General features: G+C 44.5%; 1 protein-coding gene across 2 annotated transcripts in view; it reads left to right on the top strand.

Moving 5' to 3' along the window:
* CRMP1 (collapsin response mediator protein 1) overlaps nucleotides 1-21,033 on the top strand; it is a 42,701-nt gene that overhangs the window by 18,620 nt on the left and 3,048 nt on the right. For both annotated transcript variants that reach the window (XM_079991568.1, XM_079991569.1), the window contains exons 4-12: nucleotides 84-248; nucleotides 3,667-3,728; nucleotides 5,482-5,562; nucleotides 8,378-8,446; nucleotides 9,073-9,193; nucleotides 13,323-13,479; nucleotides 14,267-14,408; nucleotides 16,915-17,085; nucleotides 17,583-17,762. In XM_079991568.1, the coding sequence (XP_079847694.1) occupies nucleotides 84-248; nucleotides 3,667-3,728; nucleotides 5,482-5,562; nucleotides 8,378-8,446; nucleotides 9,073-9,193; nucleotides 13,323-13,479; nucleotides 14,267-14,408; nucleotides 16,915-17,085; nucleotides 17,583-17,762 (1,148 nt within the window). The remainder of the gene's footprint in view (nucleotides 1-83; nucleotides 249-3,666; nucleotides 3,729-5,481; nucleotides 5,563-8,377; nucleotides 8,447-9,072; nucleotides 9,194-13,322; nucleotides 13,480-14,266; nucleotides 14,409-16,914; nucleotides 17,086-17,582; nucleotides 17,763-21,033) is intronic.

The following is a 21,033-nucleotide window of genomic DNA, read 5'->3' as shown; positions in this document are numbered from 1 at the left end:
TGCTTCATGTACTATTGCATCTGTAGATAAAATGTGGACTGAACTTTATTTGCCTATTAACAAACACTTCATCCTCATTTCAGTTGACCATGTACTTCCTGAACCCAGCTCCAGCCTATTAACCTCCTTTGAAAAGTGGCACGAGGCAGCAGACACCAAATCTTGTTGCGATTACTCTCTCCATGTGGACATCACCAACTGGTATGATGGAATCAGGGAAGAGCTGGATATCTTGGTACAAGATAAAGGTTAGTAACGGTCTAGCAGAATAGCCAGATAAAGAGATAAAGATAAAAATATGGGGGACATTGTCAAAAACCTTGCTGAAATCATGATACACAATGTCCACAGCATTCCCCTGATCTACCAAGTTTGCAATTCTATAAAAGAAATAAATAAATGAGATTTTTTTCTGGCATGATTTGTTTTTGAGAAACCCATGCTGGGTCTTAGTAATCACAGCATCTTTTTATAAGTTCTTGCAGACTGTTTAATTATCTGTTCTAGGACATTCCTGGTATCGATGTCAAGTTGATCGGTCAGTAGTTACCTGTATCTGCTCCCCCCCCCTTTTGGAAATGAGGACAACATTTGTCCTCTTCCAGTCCTCAGGGACCTCACCTGCTCCAAGAATTCTTGAAGATCACATCTGCAAGCTCCTTTAGTACCCTCGGATACACCTCTCTGTGCTCCCTGTCTCTTGTATCACCAACTATCCTGTTTTTGCATTCCAAAAACTTATTTAAAAATTCCATTCATTCTCAAACGTGGTATTATTACAAATAGCTTGCTGCACTCATAAAGCCCAAGTTGATTCACTTAACACTGCTTCTCTCCGTAACTCCATATACCATCCTCTTAAGTCTGGTGTCTGACAGCTCTTCCAGTGTTAGCATATATGAATAATTTTCTGCAACAATAATAAAAAAGGAACATTGTGTCCTTTCTTTTAATATTGTTAACCTGCCGGTGTAGCCAAATATGAACAGTGCTGAGCACAAGCCACACTTGCAAAGGAAGAAGAAGAAGAGTTTGGATTGGATATCCCGCTTTATCACTACCCGAAGGAGTCTCAAAGCGGCTAACATTCTCCTTTCCCTTCCTCCCCCACAACAAACACTCTGTGAGCTGAGTGGGGCTGAGAGACTTCACAGAAGTGTGACTGGCCCAAGGTCACCCAGCAGCTGCATGTGGAGGAGCAGGAAATCAAACCCGGTTCACCAGATTACGAGTCTACTGCTCTTAACCACTACACCACACTGGCTCCCCATAAACATACCCATAAACACTGTGGTACTTTTATGTTTCTTAGTCGAGGACATTGTTTCCCAAACTTGGGTCACCAGCTGTTTTCGGAATACAATTCCCATCATCCCTGACCACTTGTCTTGCTAGCTTAGGAATGATGGGAGCTGTAGTCCAAAAACAGCTGGAGACCCAAGTTTGCGAAGGACTGATCTAGGAGGATGGCTTTCACTTGGCTTCTGTTCCACTTAAGGAACACTTGGGTGTGCGTTCCAAGGGTTGGGATTGTTCCTTTGTAGTTACAACTTTACCTGACATGCACCTGATACCTTCTGCCATCAGGCGAGGGTCAAGTGGGCAGGGCCGGAAGGTAGTGGCGGAGGAAGAGGGGGTCCACCCCAGGTGCCATCTCTGAGGGGTGCGACAAGAGGGCATCCCATGGGGGGCTTGCCCCGCTGCCCCCAGGCACAACGGTGTGAGCCGCTGCCATCACTCCACCACAGCTGTGTGTGGAGGATCCTTTGCTCGCGGCTGCGCCCTCTGCTGCCACCCATGCTCGCATGCACCCAGTGGCGCATGCGCGACAGCGCTATGAAAGTTGCTGCGCATCCACCTTACATACGGGGTGTGCGCATGTGTCCTATGTAGCAGTGCTGCACATGCGCCATACGTACAGCGCACATGCATGCGCCACCAGGCGGTTTGCCCTGCTCCCCTGCACCAAGTGCCGGTTCCCCTTCCTTTGCCCCTGCAGGGAGGAAAGGACTTGTGGGTCAAAATTGGACTCCTGGCAGTCCTATGTCATCAATATGCGGATGATACCCAGCTCTACCTCTCTTTTAAATCGGAAACAGTGAAGGCAGTGAAGGTCGTATGTGAGTGCCTGGAGGCGGTTGGAGGATGGATGGTGGCTAATGGATTGAGGTTGAATCCTGTCAAGACAGAAGTACTGTTTTGGGGGGACAGGGGGCGGGCTGGTGTGGAGGACTCCCTGGTCCTGAATGGGGTAACTGTGCCCCTGAAGGACCAGGTGCGCAGCCTGGGAGTCATTTTGGACTCACAGCTGTCCATGGAGGCACAGGTCAATTCTGTATCCAGGGCAGCTGTCTACCAGCTCCATCTGGTACGCAGGCTGAGACCTTACCTGCCCACGGATTGTCTCGCCAGAGTAGTGCATGCTCTGGTTATCTCTCGCTTGGACTACTGCAATGCGCCCTATGTGGGGCTACCTTTGAAGGTGACCCAGAAACTTCAACTAATCCAGAATGTGACAGCTAGAATGGTGACTGGGGGTGGCCGCTGAGACCATACAACACCGGTTCTGGAAGACCTACATTGGCTCCCAGTACATTTCCGAGCACAATTCAAAGTGTTGGTGTTGACCTTTAAAGCCCTAAACAGCCTTGGCCCAGTGTACCTGAAGGAGCGTCTCCACCCCCATCGTTCTGCCCAGACACTGAGGTCCAGCGCCAAGGGCCTTCTGGTGTTCCCTCACTGCAAGAAGTGAGCTTCCAGGGAACCAGGCAGAGGGCCTTCTCGGTGGTGATGCCAGCCCTGTGGAACGCCCTCCCATTCGATGTCAAAGAGATAAACAACTACCTGACATTTAGAAGACATCTGAAGGCAGTCTTGTTTAGGGAAGTTTTTAATGTGTGACATTTTAATGTATTTTTAATCTTTGTTGGAAGCTGCCCAGAGTGGCTGGGTTAATAATAATAATAATAATAATAATAATAATAATAATAATAATAATAATAATAATAATAAATGTAGCTTGTGGTCTAGCGGTGGTCTATGCCTGGGCTAGACCATATGTGATACACTGAACACTTTGTGAATCAGGAAAAAGAACTGTGAAATAAAAGCGGAGACAACACTTTCTTAAAAGACAGCTGCACGTAACTAGCATTTTTATTTTCTGCCAGAAGCTTGCAGTCTTAACAGGATCTGATCATTAACTTGACTTTGCAAGCAGAAAGTGAACTAGTTGGACTATTAAGCTTAAAATAGAAGTAGCCATGCGTGCATCTGTCATCGTATTTTCTGTGGCGGCATCTACACAATGCATCCACCTTCCCTGCCTTTTAAAAACCCCAAAAACAGCTGTGCTCCCAGCTTTCACTGGTGCTTGACCTGAATATATCATATTTTTAACTCTGTCTTATTTTTTTATTTGAATTATCTTTCTGTATTTTAATGTTTGATACGTTTTTAAATATTGTATACAACTTTGAGATGATATGGGAGGTAACAGAGAAAGATTTTAAACAAATAAAAAATAAATTAAAACTATTGTGACATAAACAGTATTAATATGAATATTTGTGTTATATATGTGAATATTTATGAAGGGAACTGTTTCAGAATGCTAAAAAAAATGCACATTCGCTTTATTCTGAATACCTTTTTTCCCGTAAATAGGTGTTAATTCTTTTCAAGTCTACATGGTCTACAAAGATCTCTACCAAATGACTGACAGCCAGGTAATCTGTGTATTTTCATATGAGATCTCTGATTCCCAGGAACTCTTCTAATTGAGATCCATGCTTTTGAATAAAGCTTAAGTTTGGGGTATGTGTGTGTTGAAATGTGACCAGTCATGTCAGTCTCCTTCCTCTGAAATGAAAGTTACTGAACACCCCCTCTGTTGTTATATCTTTGGAGTCATGAGTTTCAGGTGGGCTAACACAGTTTTTAATTGAAATTGTGATGAAAGTATTGTGCATATTACAGTTAAAACATAATATTATGGCAGAATCTATTGTGAACACAAATTTTGAATTTTGAAACATGTCATTTCCAGCACAGTGACTGGTATGGCCTCATGTTTTCAAGGAGTATCTTCACACGCTTGGAGCATATCCAGAACTTGCGTTAGAATATTAAACATTTACAAATGCTTGTAAATGTTTAATGTGCACTGTTTTTGTTATTTAATGTGTAGCTGTGAGGCCTCTGGGTAGGACTGGGACTATGGAAGCTGCTGCTAGTCTTGTGAGGGGATATTCCTCCCAAGACTTATAGCAGCTTCTGGAAGGGCTGGGGGGGGGGGCCTTAGCAGGACACTAGCCTACCCCTCTCCCTGTGTGCTGTGCTCCCAATTCTACTGCTCTTTAGAGAGCAAGAACTGTGCACATTTAATACATGCATTTAGCATCTAATCAAGAGTTGGCTTAGTTTTTGTTCCTACTTTTTCTCCAAGAAAAAAAAAAAGCTTTGGAATCGTTTTAGAAGTTCTTGCCTTCTTCTTTTTTTAAAAATAAATAAATAAATATTGTAACCATTCACATTAACACACCATACAGAAAAAGAAAATAAATTCCATCACCACCAAAGAAAAAAAGAGAATTAATATATCAACTAATAACCTTCAAAACATAAAAAAAATAAAATAAAAGTGGTCTTTTTCTATGCACCAGACATTCCCGTCTATTCCTTATTACAGATCCTGTATTAATTGTTCGCTGCCATTGTGTAACGAGTTTTGTTCAATTTCAATATCCCTTAATCCATTCATTGGTTTTACCACATTTTTAACACTGCTACTGAAATTATTCGAACGATGCGTATGACCTTAAACTACTAATATTATTTTCCAAGTTTATTTAAAAAACTTCCCATTTTGAGATAAATACCTGTTTTGGTTTATTCTTTATCTCTTCTGACATGCTGTCTAATTCCGCGTATTCAGCCATTTTTTGAATCCATTCTAATCTTGATGGGACTTTATCACTTTTCCAATTTTCCGCGAAAACTTTGCGGAAGTTCTTGCCTTCTAATTGTGGGAATCTGAATTAAATTGTGAGCTCTTCATGAAATCATAAACAAAAAAGCATCTACAGATTTTTATTTTTTTTAATGTTCAGGTTCCTGTCAAACTTATATTGACAACATTTATCTGGAAGGTGGTGGAATTAGAGCCAAAGTAAATATGATGCTAAATGTGTTACTCCAAAGCATATCTGAGGGGGTTAATTCTTAGGATTTCAGCAGACAGGGAGGGCGAACCAATTTACCACTGGTGTCAAGCGCTGTGTTTTCCTTTGCTGATGAGAAGGGATGAGATGAAGAAACAGAGTGAAATAAAGTTTTACCCTTTTTTTGGCTGTTGTGCTACCCTAAAAGGAAAGGAAATGTGTGTATGCATGTGTGTTTTAAAGAAGGGGATAAAAGAATTGGGATATACAATAATCTGTCATTGCTGACTGTTCCCCCCTCCCTTGGTACTGTATATAGCTCTATGAAGCCTTTACTTTTCTGAAAAGTCTCGGAGCTGTAATCATGGTCCATGCTGAAAATGGAGATTTGATAGCTCAGGTGAGAAAAACTTTTCTTCTACATTTATTCTTTGAACTGTCTGATACCCTTGATAGGTAGATTCGTAGATGTTTGCCATCTTATCCACCCATCTGATTTGGTTGTAGATTAGTACTGCAGTGTGGCAGTAGCAATGGTCATCAAGCCCTCGTAAAATGTAATGAGTGCTGAATGTCATGGTTGTGACAGGGAGTGATTGAAAATGAGCCCTACTTGGGGCCATGAAAAATTAAAATAAGATGTAATCCTGAGCATAGAAAAATCTACTGATATCAGTTGGACAGATGTGCTTAATTGTATGCTTCACCAGGACTTAATGGATGCTAGCCTTTCTCTGGATTGGACTGCTTACACTGGGCTGTGTTTAAGCCATGCTGTGATTGCAGAAAGGTACCCAAAACATGCAGACATTATTATTTGGCACAAAGTTCAGTACTGGATGCCGATGATGATGATGCTAGTATCAAAAAGAGGTTCCTTATTGCATAACTGTACCAGAAAGACCTATGTGACAAATTGGTACCAATTCAAGTACCACCTGGCCTTAGATGTCCATGCTTAGAACCAGGTAGATCTTAAGTGATGAAACAGTCAAGAAGGGAGAGCTTGGAATAGGTGGACATTTTCAAAATTCTGTCAGGCAGTTAGCATATAGAATCTGTAATAATTATCAGTGCATTTTAGTTGTGGTAGAAGAAGTGAATGGGCCTCTGAGTTTGCCAGAAATTTAATTTATTTCATTTTATTTTTGAGTTTTTGTGGTGCTATTCATGGCCAGAAACAGTTCCAGCTAAAAGCAAACAACAACAACATGCTGCCCAAATGACTGGGTTGCCCCAGCCACTATGGACAGCTTCCAACAAAATATAAAGAACACAATAAAATATTAAACATTAAAAGCTTCCCTGTACAGGGCTGCCTTTTGACATCTGATGGGAGGCTATTCCACAGGGTGGGGACAACTACTGAGAAGGCCTTCTGCCTGGTTCCTTGTAACTTTGCTTCTCACAGTGAGGGAACCACCAGAAGGCCCTCAGAGCTGGACCTCAGTTTCTGGGCTGAATGATGGGGGTGGTGATTCTCCTTCAGATATACAGGGCTGAGGCCATTTAGGGCGTGAAAGGTCAGTACCAACACTTCGAGTTGTGCTCAGAAATGTTCTGGGAGCCAACATAGATCCATTAAGACAGGTGTTATATGGTCCCAGTAGCCCTCCAAGTCACCAGCCTAGTTGCTGCATTCTGGATTAGCTGTAGTTTCTGAGTCACCTTCAAATGTAGCCCAACATAGCACACATTGCAGTAGCCCCAAGCAGGAAATACCGTATTTTTTACTCTATAAGACACACCTTTTCTCTCCTAAAAAGTAAGGGGAAATGTGTGTGCGTCTTATGGCGCGAATGCAAGCTGCGCAGCTATCACAGAAGCCGGAACAGCAAGAGGGATCGCTGTGTAGTGCTCCCTCTTGCTGTTCTATCTTCTGGCTTAGCCTCTCAGTCCCTTCCCCCACCTCCCGGAAAAGTCCCCAAGAGCCGCGCGGAGCGTGTGTGCGGCTCTTGGGGGCTTTTCCCCGAGGAGGGAAAAGGGCAACCCGTCAGGGACAAGCTCCACACAGTTCGTGAAAGGGAGTGCTGAGCAGAACCTGGGATGCATACAGGCTCTGCTCAGCACTCCCTTTAAATAATTTTTTCCCCTAAATACTAGGTGCGTCTTATGGTCAGGTGCGTCTTATGGAGCGAAAAATACGGTAACTAGTGCATGCCCCACTCTGTGAGACAGTGTGCAGGCAGGAAGGGTCTCAGCCGCCATACCAGATGGAGCTGGTAGACAGCCACCCTGGACACAGAATTAAGCTGTGCTTCCATGAACAGCTGTGAGTCCGAAATGACCCCAAGGCTGCACACCTGGTCCTTTAGGGGCACAGTTACCTCATTCAAGACCAGGAAGTCCTTCACACCTGACTGCCCCCCGTCCCCCAGAAGCAGTACCTCTGTCTTGTCAGGATTCAACCTCATTCCATTGATTGGCCTCCATCCTCCAGCCACCTCCAGACACACAGGACCAGGTTTATCACATTCACTGTTTCTGATTTAAATGAGAGGTAGAGCATATTGGTGAACACCCAGCCCAAACCACCTGATGACCTTTCCCAGCAGTTTCATATTGATGTTAAAAAGCATGAGAGAGAGGGTGGAGTCATGAGGCACCCCACAAGTGAGTGTTGAGGGGTCTGAGCACTCATCTCCCCACACAACTTCCTGGACATGACCCAGGAAGGAGTGGAACCATTGTGTAACAGTGCCCCCCACTCCCAACCTTCCTAGATGGTCCAGAAGGATACCATGGTTGATGGTATCAAAAGCTGCTGAGAGATCCAGCAGAACCAGGAAACAGCTTTCACCTCTGTCCCTAACCTGCCAGAGATCATTGACCAGTCAACCAGGGTGGTTTCTGTCCTGTGGTGGAGCCTGAATCCCGATTGGAAGGGATCCAAATGGTCCACATCCTCCAGACATGCCTGTAGTTTAAAACAATTTAAAAATAAAACAGGCACCTAGCATAATACATAGTTAAAACAGCAGCAGTTAAAATTATAAATCAGGAACATTATGCAGTAAAAGCAGATTGGAATATTCGAAATCTGTAAACTATGCAGAATACATAGTTGATTGGATGGTATTTAAATGCTAACAATAAATACTGTTCCTTAACCAACAGACATGACTGAATACAGTGTATACAAGAGACTTTTGACACATATCAATTGATATATTTGTAACCTGTTCGCCATCATCTTTTGTCTATTACCTCCTTAGGAACAAAAGCGTATGCTGGAGATGGGCATCACTGGACCAGAGGGCCACGCCTTGAGCAGACCAGAGGAGGTGAGAGCTGTGCAGGAGCTATGCGTTAAAGTGTCTACAATTTTTTTCTAGCAGAACTAACCAAACCAAGAGAAATCCATAAGCACTTCACATCACTTTGTGATTCTGTGATAATAATGCCTTAATAATGAACACCTTAATAACAAAATTTTAAGCTGTGGCCTTGAAGCTGATCACCTGCAAATGCTCCATTGACTTCTATGAGAATATTAAAGAAGAAAGGGGTCGCTCTGGTGATGAACACTTGAGTATAGCAGTTGCTTGCAATGTGGCAAGCTGATTACATTCAGTTTTTAATGTTTTTGAAGTCGTAGGAGTTTTTTCAGGTGCCACCTTGAGCCATTCATGCCATTTAGATCAGGGGTGAGAAATTTTTTTTCCTGTAAGCAGTATTCTGAAATTTGTGTATAGCTTCAAATTAATTCTGCTTGGAGAAAAAGCAAAGCATGAAGTAGCAGGAAGGATTATATGTTTGTAAGTCAGTTAAAATAGGAAGGGGGTTGAGGGATCAGGAACTGTTCATAAAGCAGAAGAGGAAAGTGGCTGGAATCTGGGAAATACCTGTGTGAAAAATTTGCAAGGTAAATGATGAGGTTACTTTGACTGAATTTCTTTCCTTATTTCAGCTTGAAGCAGAAGCTGTTTTCCGAGCCATCACCATAGCTAGTCGCATCAACTGTCCGTTGTATATCACCAAGGTCATGAGCAAGAGTGCAGCTGACATCATTTCACTGGCTAGAAAGAAAGGTACAGAATGCGGCCTTTCAAATTGTTATGAGAAAAAAACCTGCTCCTTTTCCCTTACGGGGTATCCAAGAGCCCATAGAAAGTCCTTTTGTAGGTTCTCTACCGGTAGGAGAAAATAACAGAGACCAATGAGAGAATATTGAGAAGCAAAGCAGCTAGTAAGCCTGATCGTTATTAAAGCTGTTGCAACAGGGTGCTCCCCACACACAAACGAGGGGGGGGGACCCCGAGCCATGCATGCAAGCCGTTATATAGACTTTTTAAATTGCCTGCCCTAGAGTCCAAGACCACCCCCAGAAACATCATACATACATCACAGAAGGGGTGTGGCCCAAGACTACCCCCTTAATACATCAGAGAAGGGGCGGAAATCTGGGTATGTTGTTTCTTCCTGTCTGCCAGGTTACCTGATTGGATTACCTGGGCATCCTGGCCACTCTTTTGTTATGATAACTACTCAATTCCTGAATCCAGGTCACAGGTTCACACCCTATTCATATTCTAGATGTGCCCTTAAGACAGGATTTGTGAAAGAGACAATGGGGAAATTTCCCATTTCTTTCGACCTTGCAGAGTAATATTTGAGGTCATTTTGGGAGAGAGAAAATGGTTTGAGGACTTTTCTGTGGGTTTCAGACATGTGGTTTACATATTTGTATGTGTTTGCTTGGTACGTTTATGAACATCTATTTATGTACATTTATGAACGCGGGTGGTGCTGTGGTCTGATCAGAAGGCGGTTCGAATCCCCGCGACGGGGTGAGCTCCCGTTGCTTGGTCCCTGCTCCTGCCAACCTAGCAGTTCGAAAGCACATCAAAGTGCAAGTAGATAAACAGGTACCGCTCCGGCGGGAAGGTAAAAGGCGTTTCTGTGCGCCGTTTTGCCAGAAGCAGCTTAGTCATGCTGGCCACATGACCTGTACTCCGGCTCCCTCGGCCAGTAAAGCGAGATGAGCGCTGCAACCCCAGAGTCGTCCACGACTGGACCTAACAGTCAGGGGTGCCTTTACCTTTATTTATTTTATACATATAAGACCTTAAAGTTCTTATAACAATATCATGTATCTGAAATGTTGGACTTCTAGACAAGGGTCCTTGTCTGGGGGACTCTGGGCTCTTGGGGCAAAGGCAAGGCTATAGGATCAGGCTATTTGGACTAGACAAGGGTCCTTGTCTGGGGGACTCTGGGCTCTTGGGGCAAAGGCAAGGCTATAGGATCAGGCTATTTGGACTTGCTAGGGACGCAGGTGGCGCTGTGGGTTAAAGCCTCAGCGCCTAGGACTTGCCGATCGAAAGGTCGGCGGTTCGAATCCCTGCGGCGGGGTTCACTACCACTGCTCGGTCCCAGCGCCTGTCAACCTAGCAGTTCGAAAGCACCTCCAGGTGCAAGTAGATAAATAGGGACCGCTTACCAGCGGGAAGGTAAACGGCGTTTCCGTGTGCGACTCTGGCTCGCCAGAGCAGCGATGTCACGCTGGCCACGTGACCCGGAAGTGTCTCCGGACAGCGCTGGCCCCTGGCCTCTTAAGTGAGATGGGCGCACAACCCCAGAGTCTGTCAAGACTGGCCCGTACGGGCAGGGGTACCTTTACCTTTACCTTACATTAGTAATTCCGTGAATGAGCACACTGGAGAGGGGACTGTTCTCATCCCAATACAAACAGAAGTACCTTTATATAATGTCGCTTTTTTTCAAGGTGCAAGAAAGAACAAATTACTCCGTTTTGAACTCCCAAGCCACAGCACAAAGGTCTTGCCCACATCTGCATATCCATGGCTTGCTTTCTAACCACTGGACATCTTGTGGCTCAATGTATGAAGTTACTCAATTGAGTGAAAAGCCTTGTATATGTGGACTATGCAAACATTCTGTCCGTGGTGCTGGATGAGCGCTGCCTCATTTATCCTTGCCAATTGCTACTTGATAGTGCAGTGAGTCATCAAGTGATGAATACCTCTGTGCAAACCAGCAGGAATCACTAAGAAAGTAAAATGGTAATGGCAGAGATGCTAAAGGGAAGGACTTTAACTTTGTTGAATGCTCTAAGCTGGTTCTGTGCAGCTTCACATCCCCTTTTCCAGTGCTCCTTTCTTTTCGGTTCTTTTGGACCACCCCTCTTCTGCGCATTGGTTCTCCTTCTGAACTGGTTCATGGCTTTCTGCATTAAATCAATCCATAGCTCATAGACCTCACCTCTTGGCTGTGCACATGAGAACCGTTTGGCGCACAGTCTGGCCATAGTGACTGGTCACCAGGGAACTGGGTGAGACGGAGAAAGGGGCCACCAAAATCCCAATATGGGGTTCTTCCCCCCATTTCCTCTCTGGCTGTACTGCTTTACCTTTTTTAAGCAAGCCAACTATTGACTTTATCAAGCCATCCTTATATATCACATTCTTGCTGTACATTCAGTTTATTCAGATATGCATTTACTTGTGGTTTTCGTTGCATCCCTGAAAGTGAAACAGCTGAAAGCATGTCAGTCTGAGCAAGATGACTGAAATGCTGGCTGCACTTGCATATGTCTACTGAAAGTCTGCAGGACTGAGAGCTTGGGAAAGTCAAGGGGCCCATGAACTACTTTGATAATCCCTCAGAATAGATAGACTAGCTCCCTGGTGAGGAAATATTTTCTTCTGTTTAAACATGTCTCTCTGGAGCTCTTTATATATCTATAATTTTCCATTACAGATTTTCAAATTCAAATCAATATAACCATAATCATTTACTTTCCTTCCCCTCCTCCATGGTTTGTTTTAGTTATCCATTACTAGTGCATATTACATATATTTTATTTTATCTCCTTTCTCATTATATCTTCACTTAATTTAAACTGCTGAATTTACTCTAACCCTGCTAACGTTTTAACTTGTTTACAATAATTATTCAAATCTTCTACAAACATTTTCCAATCTTCCTTAAAGGCTCCTTCTTCCTGTTCTCTTATTCTGTTAGTTATCTTTGCTAATTCTGCATACTCCATCAGTGTCACCTGCTATTCGTCCTTCATTGGTGCTTTTCTCTTCTTCCATTTCTGAGTATATATCATTCGGGCTGCCATGGCTGTGTCTGCCGTAGTCGAAACAAAATAAAAAAATTCTTTCCAGTAGCACCTCAGAGACCAATTAAGTTAGTTACTGGTATGAGCTTTTGTGTGCATGCAAGGTATCTGAAGAAATGTGCATGCACACAAAAGCTCATACCAATAACAAACTTAGTTGGTCTCTAAGGTGCTACTGGATGGAATTTTTTAATTTTTAATTTGTTTCATACATGAAGTGTTACCCTCAGCTGACATTTGATGAAGTGGACGATGATTGTTAGTTGATTCATTTACAATAACATTAGTTTAATTTGACTAGTCTTTACATTGTCTCCAATGTTAGTTAACAAATGGTAGGGGAATGTGGCTTTTAGGTTGCTGTTAGGATGTAAGCAGTTTCTTAGATCAGAAAACCTAACTTCTGTCATCTATGCTCTGGTGATCTCTAGGTAAGATTGCTGCAACACGTTATACATAGGGCTACCTGAGGATGGTTTGGAAACTTCAGCTGGTTCAGAATTTAGTGTCCAGGTTGCTCACCAGGGCATGAAAGTTTAAGCATATTACACCGATCCTGGCCTGACTTCACTGGTTGCCGATTAGTTTCTGGGCTCAATTCAAAGTGCTGGTTTTGACCTATAAAATCTTAAATGGCTCACAACTGCAATACCTCAAGGACTATGTCTTCCCATATGAACCAGTTCAGACCCTACAATCATCATCTAAGGCCTTCCTTCGTGTGCCTCCTCCACAAGAGTTCTGAAGGATGGCCTTCTCTGTGGTGGCTCCCTGTTTGGGGAATGCTATCCCCAAGGAGCCTTGCCCGGTGCCCTCCTTCCATATCTTTAGGCACCGGGCAAAAACTTTTCTCTTTAATCAGGCCTTTGGTTGATTAACATACTATGTCCTTTTAAATGTGTTTGTGGGAGGTGGGGTGATTTTGTATTTTGTGTTCTCATTTTGTATTTTTATGTTTTGAACCACCCTGTGATCTTTGGATGAAGGGTGGTATATAAATTTAAAAAATAAAATAAAAAATTAATTCAAAGGATGGTATAATCAGTTGTGTGTTTCCATTCCCCAAGGTGCTCTTGTTTTCGGGGAACCAATCACTGCCAGCCTGGGGACAGACGGGACACATTACTGGAGCAAAAATTGGGCCAAGGCTGCAGCATTTGTGACCTCACCGCCTCTGAGTCTGGATCCTACAACACCTGATCATTTGACCTCACTTTTAGCATGGTATTAAATTGCAAATGCTTGCAAACCACCAATTCAGCCAAGGGAGCCCTTGAGCCACTTGGATGTGAGCTAAAGTGCAGAAGTAATATGTAATAATAGACAAGTATTTTGATGTGGTTTGATTATTGTCAAATTTGTTCTTGTTTGTAAGGGAATAGCAAATACTGTATTTAGCTCAGAGTGAAATTAGACATTATGCAGGAGACATGTGTCACCCCACCACAGGGGGAGGAGTCTGCTTAGCCCTTTCCCTGTTCCACTTCCCTTTTGACAAGAAAATCGGCTCGGAAAGGATGGTTTTAAGTGATAGGATGGAAAAGGATTAAATAGCCTCATCCCCATCCACTCAAACTGGCAGTCTTCTGTGACTGCTTTTCAGTACAAATCAATCAATCAGTCCGTCATCAGATGGTTCACAGGCCTCCCATGGAACATCTAACTAGGTCCTTAGTGGGGTGATTGTATAGAGTGACCTTTAAAAAATAATAATCTGTAAACAAAATTGCTGTTCAGTTTCACCTTGGTTTGCCTTACTGATGCTGTTACAGAGACCTGAAAAACACTAGGAAAGATACCCAAAGAACAATACTATAGAGAATAGTATTGATGTGAATGTGGAAGCAGAGACTGGAGAGGTTAACAGAATTGAAAAGCAGTAGTTAACCATAGAATATACATTCCTGAATGAATGTGCGGCACCAATAGCTAGAAACACAAATGGTAAGCAACCCACATCCTTGCCTCCAGCCTTTAAAAATATTTCTGTCTCCTCTCTATGTTCCTTCAGTGGTGACCTGCAAGTGACTGGAAGTGCCCACTGTACCTATAGCACAGCCCAGAAAGCGGTTGGAAAAGACAACTTCACTCTGATTCCAGAAGGAGTAAATGGAATTGAAGAAAGAATGACCGTGGTCTGGGATAAGTGTGTGGTAAGCAAAGGCAACCGCTGCTTCACACCAGATCCTGCCCTGTACTGCTCAGATATTTCCAAATCTAACTCTTAGCTAGATGGGGCTGGGGTCAGCGGGCCAACACCCGGGACCTTTTATTTGCACTCACACACCGGGGCCTCAGGGCACACAACTCCGCCAGCCTGGGCTGCTGTAATGCTCTACTGTGATGCTGGAACTGCATTTAAAGGCGATCAGGAAACTTTGTTTTTGTACAAAGTGTGGTTTATGGGAGACAGAAGCTTTGCACTACCACACATCAGTGGCACTAGTTACCAGGGCTGTCTTAAGCATATGCGGTGTTAGGGTGCAAAGATCCACCCAGTCGTCCCCCCCAGGTTGCCCAGTCCCAGGCATGCAGGACGGCAGAGCCGGCCGACCACCTCAGCATCTTGCTGGCTCAGTCACCCCTAAACTCGCGGCTTAGAGCTGCCCACAGCAGAAGAGCCTGCCGCAGCACTCCAACCAACAGGCAGACTCTTCCCCGGACTCAACTCTCAGCCCCCGGACTCTCGGCCTGGCGCCCCTGAGAGCCTGCCTGGCGCCCGGGTGCTCCGCACCCCTAGCGCCTATGGGTAAGACAGCACTGCTAGTTACCAGTCTACTTCTGGACTCAGTTAAAATGCTGATATTATCATTATTTCTTCTACTCCCAATTCAATTCTGTCAGCACTGTCACTTGCATTGCCAAAACAAATACACACACACACACACAGAATCAGCAGGCTTGGGATAAACCCAAGAAGTATAAGGGGGTGGCAGCACTGGATTTAGGGCAGCGCAACCAGTTCCCCCACACTGGGCACCGAGCCAAGGGGGTGCCTTCTCAAAGCCCAGTAAACATTTGGCTGGCTTTGGGAATGGGGAATAAGGGCTCTGGCAGGGTCCTAGAGCCCTCCCACCTCCTTTCCAAAGCTGGGAAAGCACTTGCTAGGCCCTGCCTGGAGCCGCCACAAAAGGCCTTGTGGCCCACATATTGGACCACCCTGATCTGAGCGATTGTGGTGGAGTATAGGGACTCAGGCAGGCCCAAAGGTGCTTGGACCCCAGTTGTTGAAGTCATCTGTGGACCCCCTGGGTCCTTTGCACCAAGTTCATGCATGTGGTGAGACCCGCCCGACACGAGGTGCTGGGGACAGTGTCAAGTTCTCAGTGGTTTTCTCCCCTTGCCTCTGCAGCCTGGTTAGCCTACTCTCTTGATCACTGAGGCACATTGTTCTCTTTTTTTCCTTTAAAACCAAGCCTATCTCATTGCCCCCCTCCCCAAGTACTACTTGTGTGCCCATTAATATTGTGGCAGCTTCTGGAAGCTGCATACTCACATAGTCCCGAGATCTTAAGTGATGCTTCCTCCATCTCCTCCTAGCAATCTCTCTTGTATCCATCAGCACCATCATCTTGCCCCCCCCCCCACGCTTCATCTCTGCTTAAAAGGGTGGCACTATGGCCTAAACCACTGAGTCTCCTGGACTTGCCGATTGGAAGGTTGGCGGTTCAAATCCCCATGATGGGGTGAACTCCTGTTGCTCTGTCCCAGCTTCTGCCAACCTAGCAGTTCGAAAGCACGCCAGTTCAAGTAGATAAATAGGTATCTATTTAGCGGGAAGGTAAACAACATTTCTGTGCACTCTGGCTTCTGTCATGGTGTCCTGTTGCACCAGAAGCAGTTTAGTCCCACTGGCCACATGACCTGAAAAGCTGTCTGTGGACAAACACCGGCCCCCTCGGCCTGAAGTGAGATGAGCCCATAGTCGCCTTTGACTGGACTTAACCGTCCAGGGGTCCTTTGCCTTTACCTTCCCTTAAAATCTCTACTTGCTCCACTCCTTGTTCTGGTGGCAGCCTCCTTCATAGCTTAACATCTTCGGTCAGCCTTCATTAACCTGGTGCGCTCCAGTTGTATTGAGCTACAACTCACATCATCCTTGGCCACTGGCTAGGCTAGCTGGAGCTTATGGCTCCAGATTTAGTAGAGGGCAGCAGGTTGGGGAAGGACAAATAGCCCAGTCAACCCACCAGGTTCATCATCCTTTATTCTAACAGGGCCAAACAGTCATTTTACCCACAACAGCCACTATAACTAAGCAAATCAACAAGCTTCTTCCACCTGCCATGCAATTTTTCTGGCATTTTGCCCCTCAGAATTCCAAGTCTCAACTGCTAGTTTCATTTGCCGTCTGCTGGTATGTTAAGAATTGTTTATTTAAACTCAATTACCTTTTTTAATAAAAAAAAATTCCAGAACTAATTCCAGGAAGAGCCACTAAATCTAATACCTGTCTACATCCACATACATATTCCTGGTGGCTCTTAATCTGCTGCAGGAAAGAATACTGATGATTTTATGGCAGATCTTGTCCATTTGTTTCCAGTGACTTAGATGTTCTCTGAGTAAAATTTTGTTGACCACCACCTCTCATCTCTGTTGTATGTACACATATACCACTATTCTTAAGATACGTTACTCATGGAAAATTTATCTTAGTCTTCAGGTAAAATGGATGAAAACCAGTTTGTTGCCATTACTAGTACCAATGCAGCCAAAATCTTTAACCTCTATCCGCGAAAGGGTAGAATCGCTGTGGGTTCGGATGCTGACATTGTGATCTGGGACCCAGAGAAGGCGAAGACCATCACAGCCAAAAGCCATAAGTCGGTAAGAGGAATAGCTCTTCAATTTTTTTGAGAACTACTTAAGGCACTATTGCTGCAGGCTGTCAAAAAATACCCTCAACCACGGCAGCACAACATGTGCCCAATTGCTCTTTACTGCATGTGTGCATCACCCAATTGTGTCTAGAGAATGGATGCCAGTGCTGCTACCATCAAAGGTACACAGGCAGCAGGGTCGGCCCACCTGTGAGGTGGGGTGAAGCACTCACCTTGGATGGCAGAAGCCCCCAAGGCAGCACCCCACTGGCAGAAAAGCGCCACCAGCTTCTGTGCCAATTTCCAGTGAGACTTTGCCGAAACCTGCCATCATTGCTGCCACTTTGTGCCACCACACCATGACGTTTTAATGGTTTTGACTCCCTGATTATTAAAGAAAATTAACTATCATGTTTAACACCTTCTACAATTTAATGTAGTATAAATCATTCATGCCTATCAGTAAATGAGAATTAACCGCATGTTCTGGTCTCCCCATTGCAGGCTGTTGAATATAATATATTTGAAGGCATGGAATGTCACGGTGCTCCCCTCATAGTCATTAGCCAAGGGAAGATTGTGTTTGAAGATGGAAATCTCCATGTAAGTAAAGGAATGGGCCGTTTCATTCCCCGGAAGCCCTTCCCTGAATACCTTTATCAACGCATCAAAATTAGGAATAAGGTAGGTTTGTATAGATATCCAAACTTCTTGTTGCTAATCATTTCTGTAACATGTTATAATGTACAAATGCTTTAATATATATATATATTTGTAGAACAATGGGTCATTTCATCTGGCTGTTTTAGCCCACCCAGGGATGGCTGTGGGCAGGATTCCTGCATTACAGGGAATTGGACTAGATGACCCTTGGGGTCTCTTCCATCTCTCCAGTTCTGTAATTTGGAGACAGCAATGTGCCTGAAGAAATACGCAGTGGCTGTATCATTCCTGAGATCCACTGCCCAGTTCCAGTCCATTTTGAGACATGAGTTTTGCCATTGTAAAGGTAAAGGGACCCCAGACCGTTAGGTCCAGTCATGACCGGACTCTCGCTTTACTGGCCGAGGGAGCCGGCGTACAGCTTCCGGGTCATGTGGCCAGCATGACTAAGCCGCTTCTGGTGAACCAGAGCAGCGCACGGAAATGATGTTTACCTTCCCACTGGAGGTATGATGTTTACCTTCCCACCTATTTATCTACTTGCATTTTGACGTGCTTTCAAACTGCTAGGTTGGCAGGAGCAGGGACCGAGCAATGGGAGCTCACCCCATCGCAGGAATTCCAACTGCCGATCTTCTGATTGGCAAGTCCTAGGCTCTGTGGTTTAACCCACAGCGCCACCAGTGTCCCATTGTACATGTGAATAAAAGTTAAATAAAAAATGAGTATGCTGGCTGAAGCTTTGTCATTTTACATGGATGGGGGACATATTGAAAATTATCCATTGATCATATGTGGGCCGTCGGGGAATTTCAGGTTGGCATACCCAGTGCCTGGCATTATCAATCAATCTTTATTACGGTCCAGAGACCCAACAAATCGTTACAAAGCAATGCACAATTCAGACAGCCTACCTCCAGGTCAAACAAGCATTTTGTTTAGACTTAAAGATAGGGATCATTGTTTTTTTCAAACACCGATAAAAACTTTGCCACTGCTAATGTTCTAGCGTTTGTCCAGTCTTCCAATAGGAACCTGACATAGTGAGCCTCTGATTTTCCTGGGAAAGGTACCAGCAAGGGTAATATCAGTTCAGCCCTGGCTTGCTCATATTTCACACAGTGCAGCAAATTATGTTTTATAGAATTGATGTCTTGAGCACACGAGCAAAGTCTATCCTGGTAGGGAACTCCTCTCAACCTGCCATCCAACACTGCAGAAGGAAAGACGTTTAGTCTGGCTTTGGTGAAAAACCTTCAATAATTTGGTATTGTCAGGTTTTTAATGTAAGGGGTTAACTTAAAGACATGCCCATATTGAACTCCTACTGCCAGCGGACTACAGACTGCGTGTGATTGAGATTGCAAGTCACTGTGTGTATTATCCCATAATCTTTGCTTTAATATCTTTTGGGCGCCTTCATAACCCAGGTAATACATTGGGGGGGAGACAGACCAATAGAGGTGGCTTTTCTAGCCATGGTTTTCTGCCATTTGCTGACAAACTCCTCATTGGTCAGGTGTTGGTACAAACCCTTCCCTAGATTAAATACTGAAATCCTGAGCCAATGTTTTAGGGCAGCCCACCATGCATTCACCAGCTTCTAACAGAAGTACGGATGCAGTTGGCACCTGCAGCAGAGATCGTAGAAATTTTGTCTGAAAGCCATCTAGCTTTGGCAGGTCCCCATTATGCCAGACATTTGCAGCATACAGGAGTTGGTAAATGGGTTTTGCGTTGAAAACCCTTAAGGCTGCTGGAACATATTTGCCGCCCTTCGTGAAAAAGAATCTGAGTATGGCTAGCTTTGTGATCTCCGCCTTTTGAAGGGAGGTTTGCCAGTGGTGCTTCCAAGATCCTGTATGATGGAATGTGAGCCCTAGATAACTGAAGTATTTAATCTGTCCAAGGTTATGGCCATCCAGCACCCATTTAGACCGGGTTAAGCTTCTTTCGAATACTAACATTTTAGATTTTTCATAATTAATGGATAAACCATTTCCAGAACAGTAATCAGAAAACTTCCTCAGCAGATATTTAAAACCCGGTCTGGAATGTGAGATGATGGCCGCGTCATCCGCATATAACAACAAGGGGGTCCTTCTCATTCCTATTTTTGGAAGGCGTCCATCTGGGTCCATTAAGCTCTCTTCTAGGTCATTTAAGAATAGGCAAAACAGTGTGGGGGCCAAAATACAACCCTGTCTCAACCCCCCCATGTCATCTCGATGCTGTTCGATAACTGTCCCTGCCGACCGCATCGGACCTGCAGTTTGGTTCCATTGTACAGGGCTTTTATAAGAAAGAGGAGTCGTTTGTCCTGCAAAATCAGATTTAATTTGGACCATAGCTGGGATCTGGGGATGGTATCGAATGCTGATTTCAGATCCATGAAGGCCACAAAGAGTTTACCCTGTAGAGGCCTGGTGTACTTCTTGGCTAGGAAGGACAGCATTAGACAGTGGTCTGATGTTGAATGGTTCTCACGAAAGGCTGCCTTCAGATAGTATATTATGTTCATTTAGAAAAATTGTCAGTTTGCTACTGAGGAATCGGGCATACAGCTTCCCAATTATTGAAAGCAGGCTAATTGGCCTATAATTGGAGGGTAAGTTTGGGTAGCCTCTCTTAAAGATTGGAACTACTATAGCATGTTTCCAGCTATATGATACTTTGCCTGATATATTTACTACCGTAAAAAGTTCTGCCAGAAGCGGAGCCCACCAGTGCTAGTTTGATGTAATCAATTCCACTGGGATAAAGTCTTTCCGCGGAACCTTTCCGCTCTTCAGATTCCCAATTAATGTATAGACTTCCTCCACAGTAACCGGCTTCCAATGAGGGAACAGTGACAATTCTGACTGGCATTATTGTCAGTGCCCCCTTTGTCTTCCATTCTTAGTAGAAGATGGAAGGAGCTTCTTTCTGTGACCAATCACAGTGCCAATAGTGGTTTCACCACTTTGTGGTCCTTTTTGAGATGTGGCTTTTGAGATGTGGCAGCCATTTTGTGCCAAGCCAAGCTCCCATGCCAGCCATTTTGTGACTAGCGCCCACTGCACCTTTTCAAAATGCCAAAGGGGCCTTCTGGCCCAATTAGGCTGGCAACCCTTTCTTAGATTGCATGGCACTTCACTTTTAGGTGCTTAAAAAGGTAAAGGTAAAGGTACCCCTGCCCGTACGGGCCAGTCTTGACAGACTCTGGGGTTGTGCGCCCATCTCACTCAAGAGGCCGGGGGCCAGCGCTGTCCGGAGACACTTCCGGGTCACGTGGCCAGCGTGACAAAGCTGC

This window comes from Podarcis cretensis, assembly GCF_951804945.1.
Source record: "Podarcis cretensis genome assembly, chromosome: 9".
NCBI lineage: Eukaryota > Metazoa > Chordata > Lepidosauria > Squamata > Lacertidae > Podarcis > Podarcis cretensis.
The sequence above is the reverse complement of the archived record's forward strand: the minus strand, read 5'-3'. Positions and strand labels throughout refer to the sequence as shown.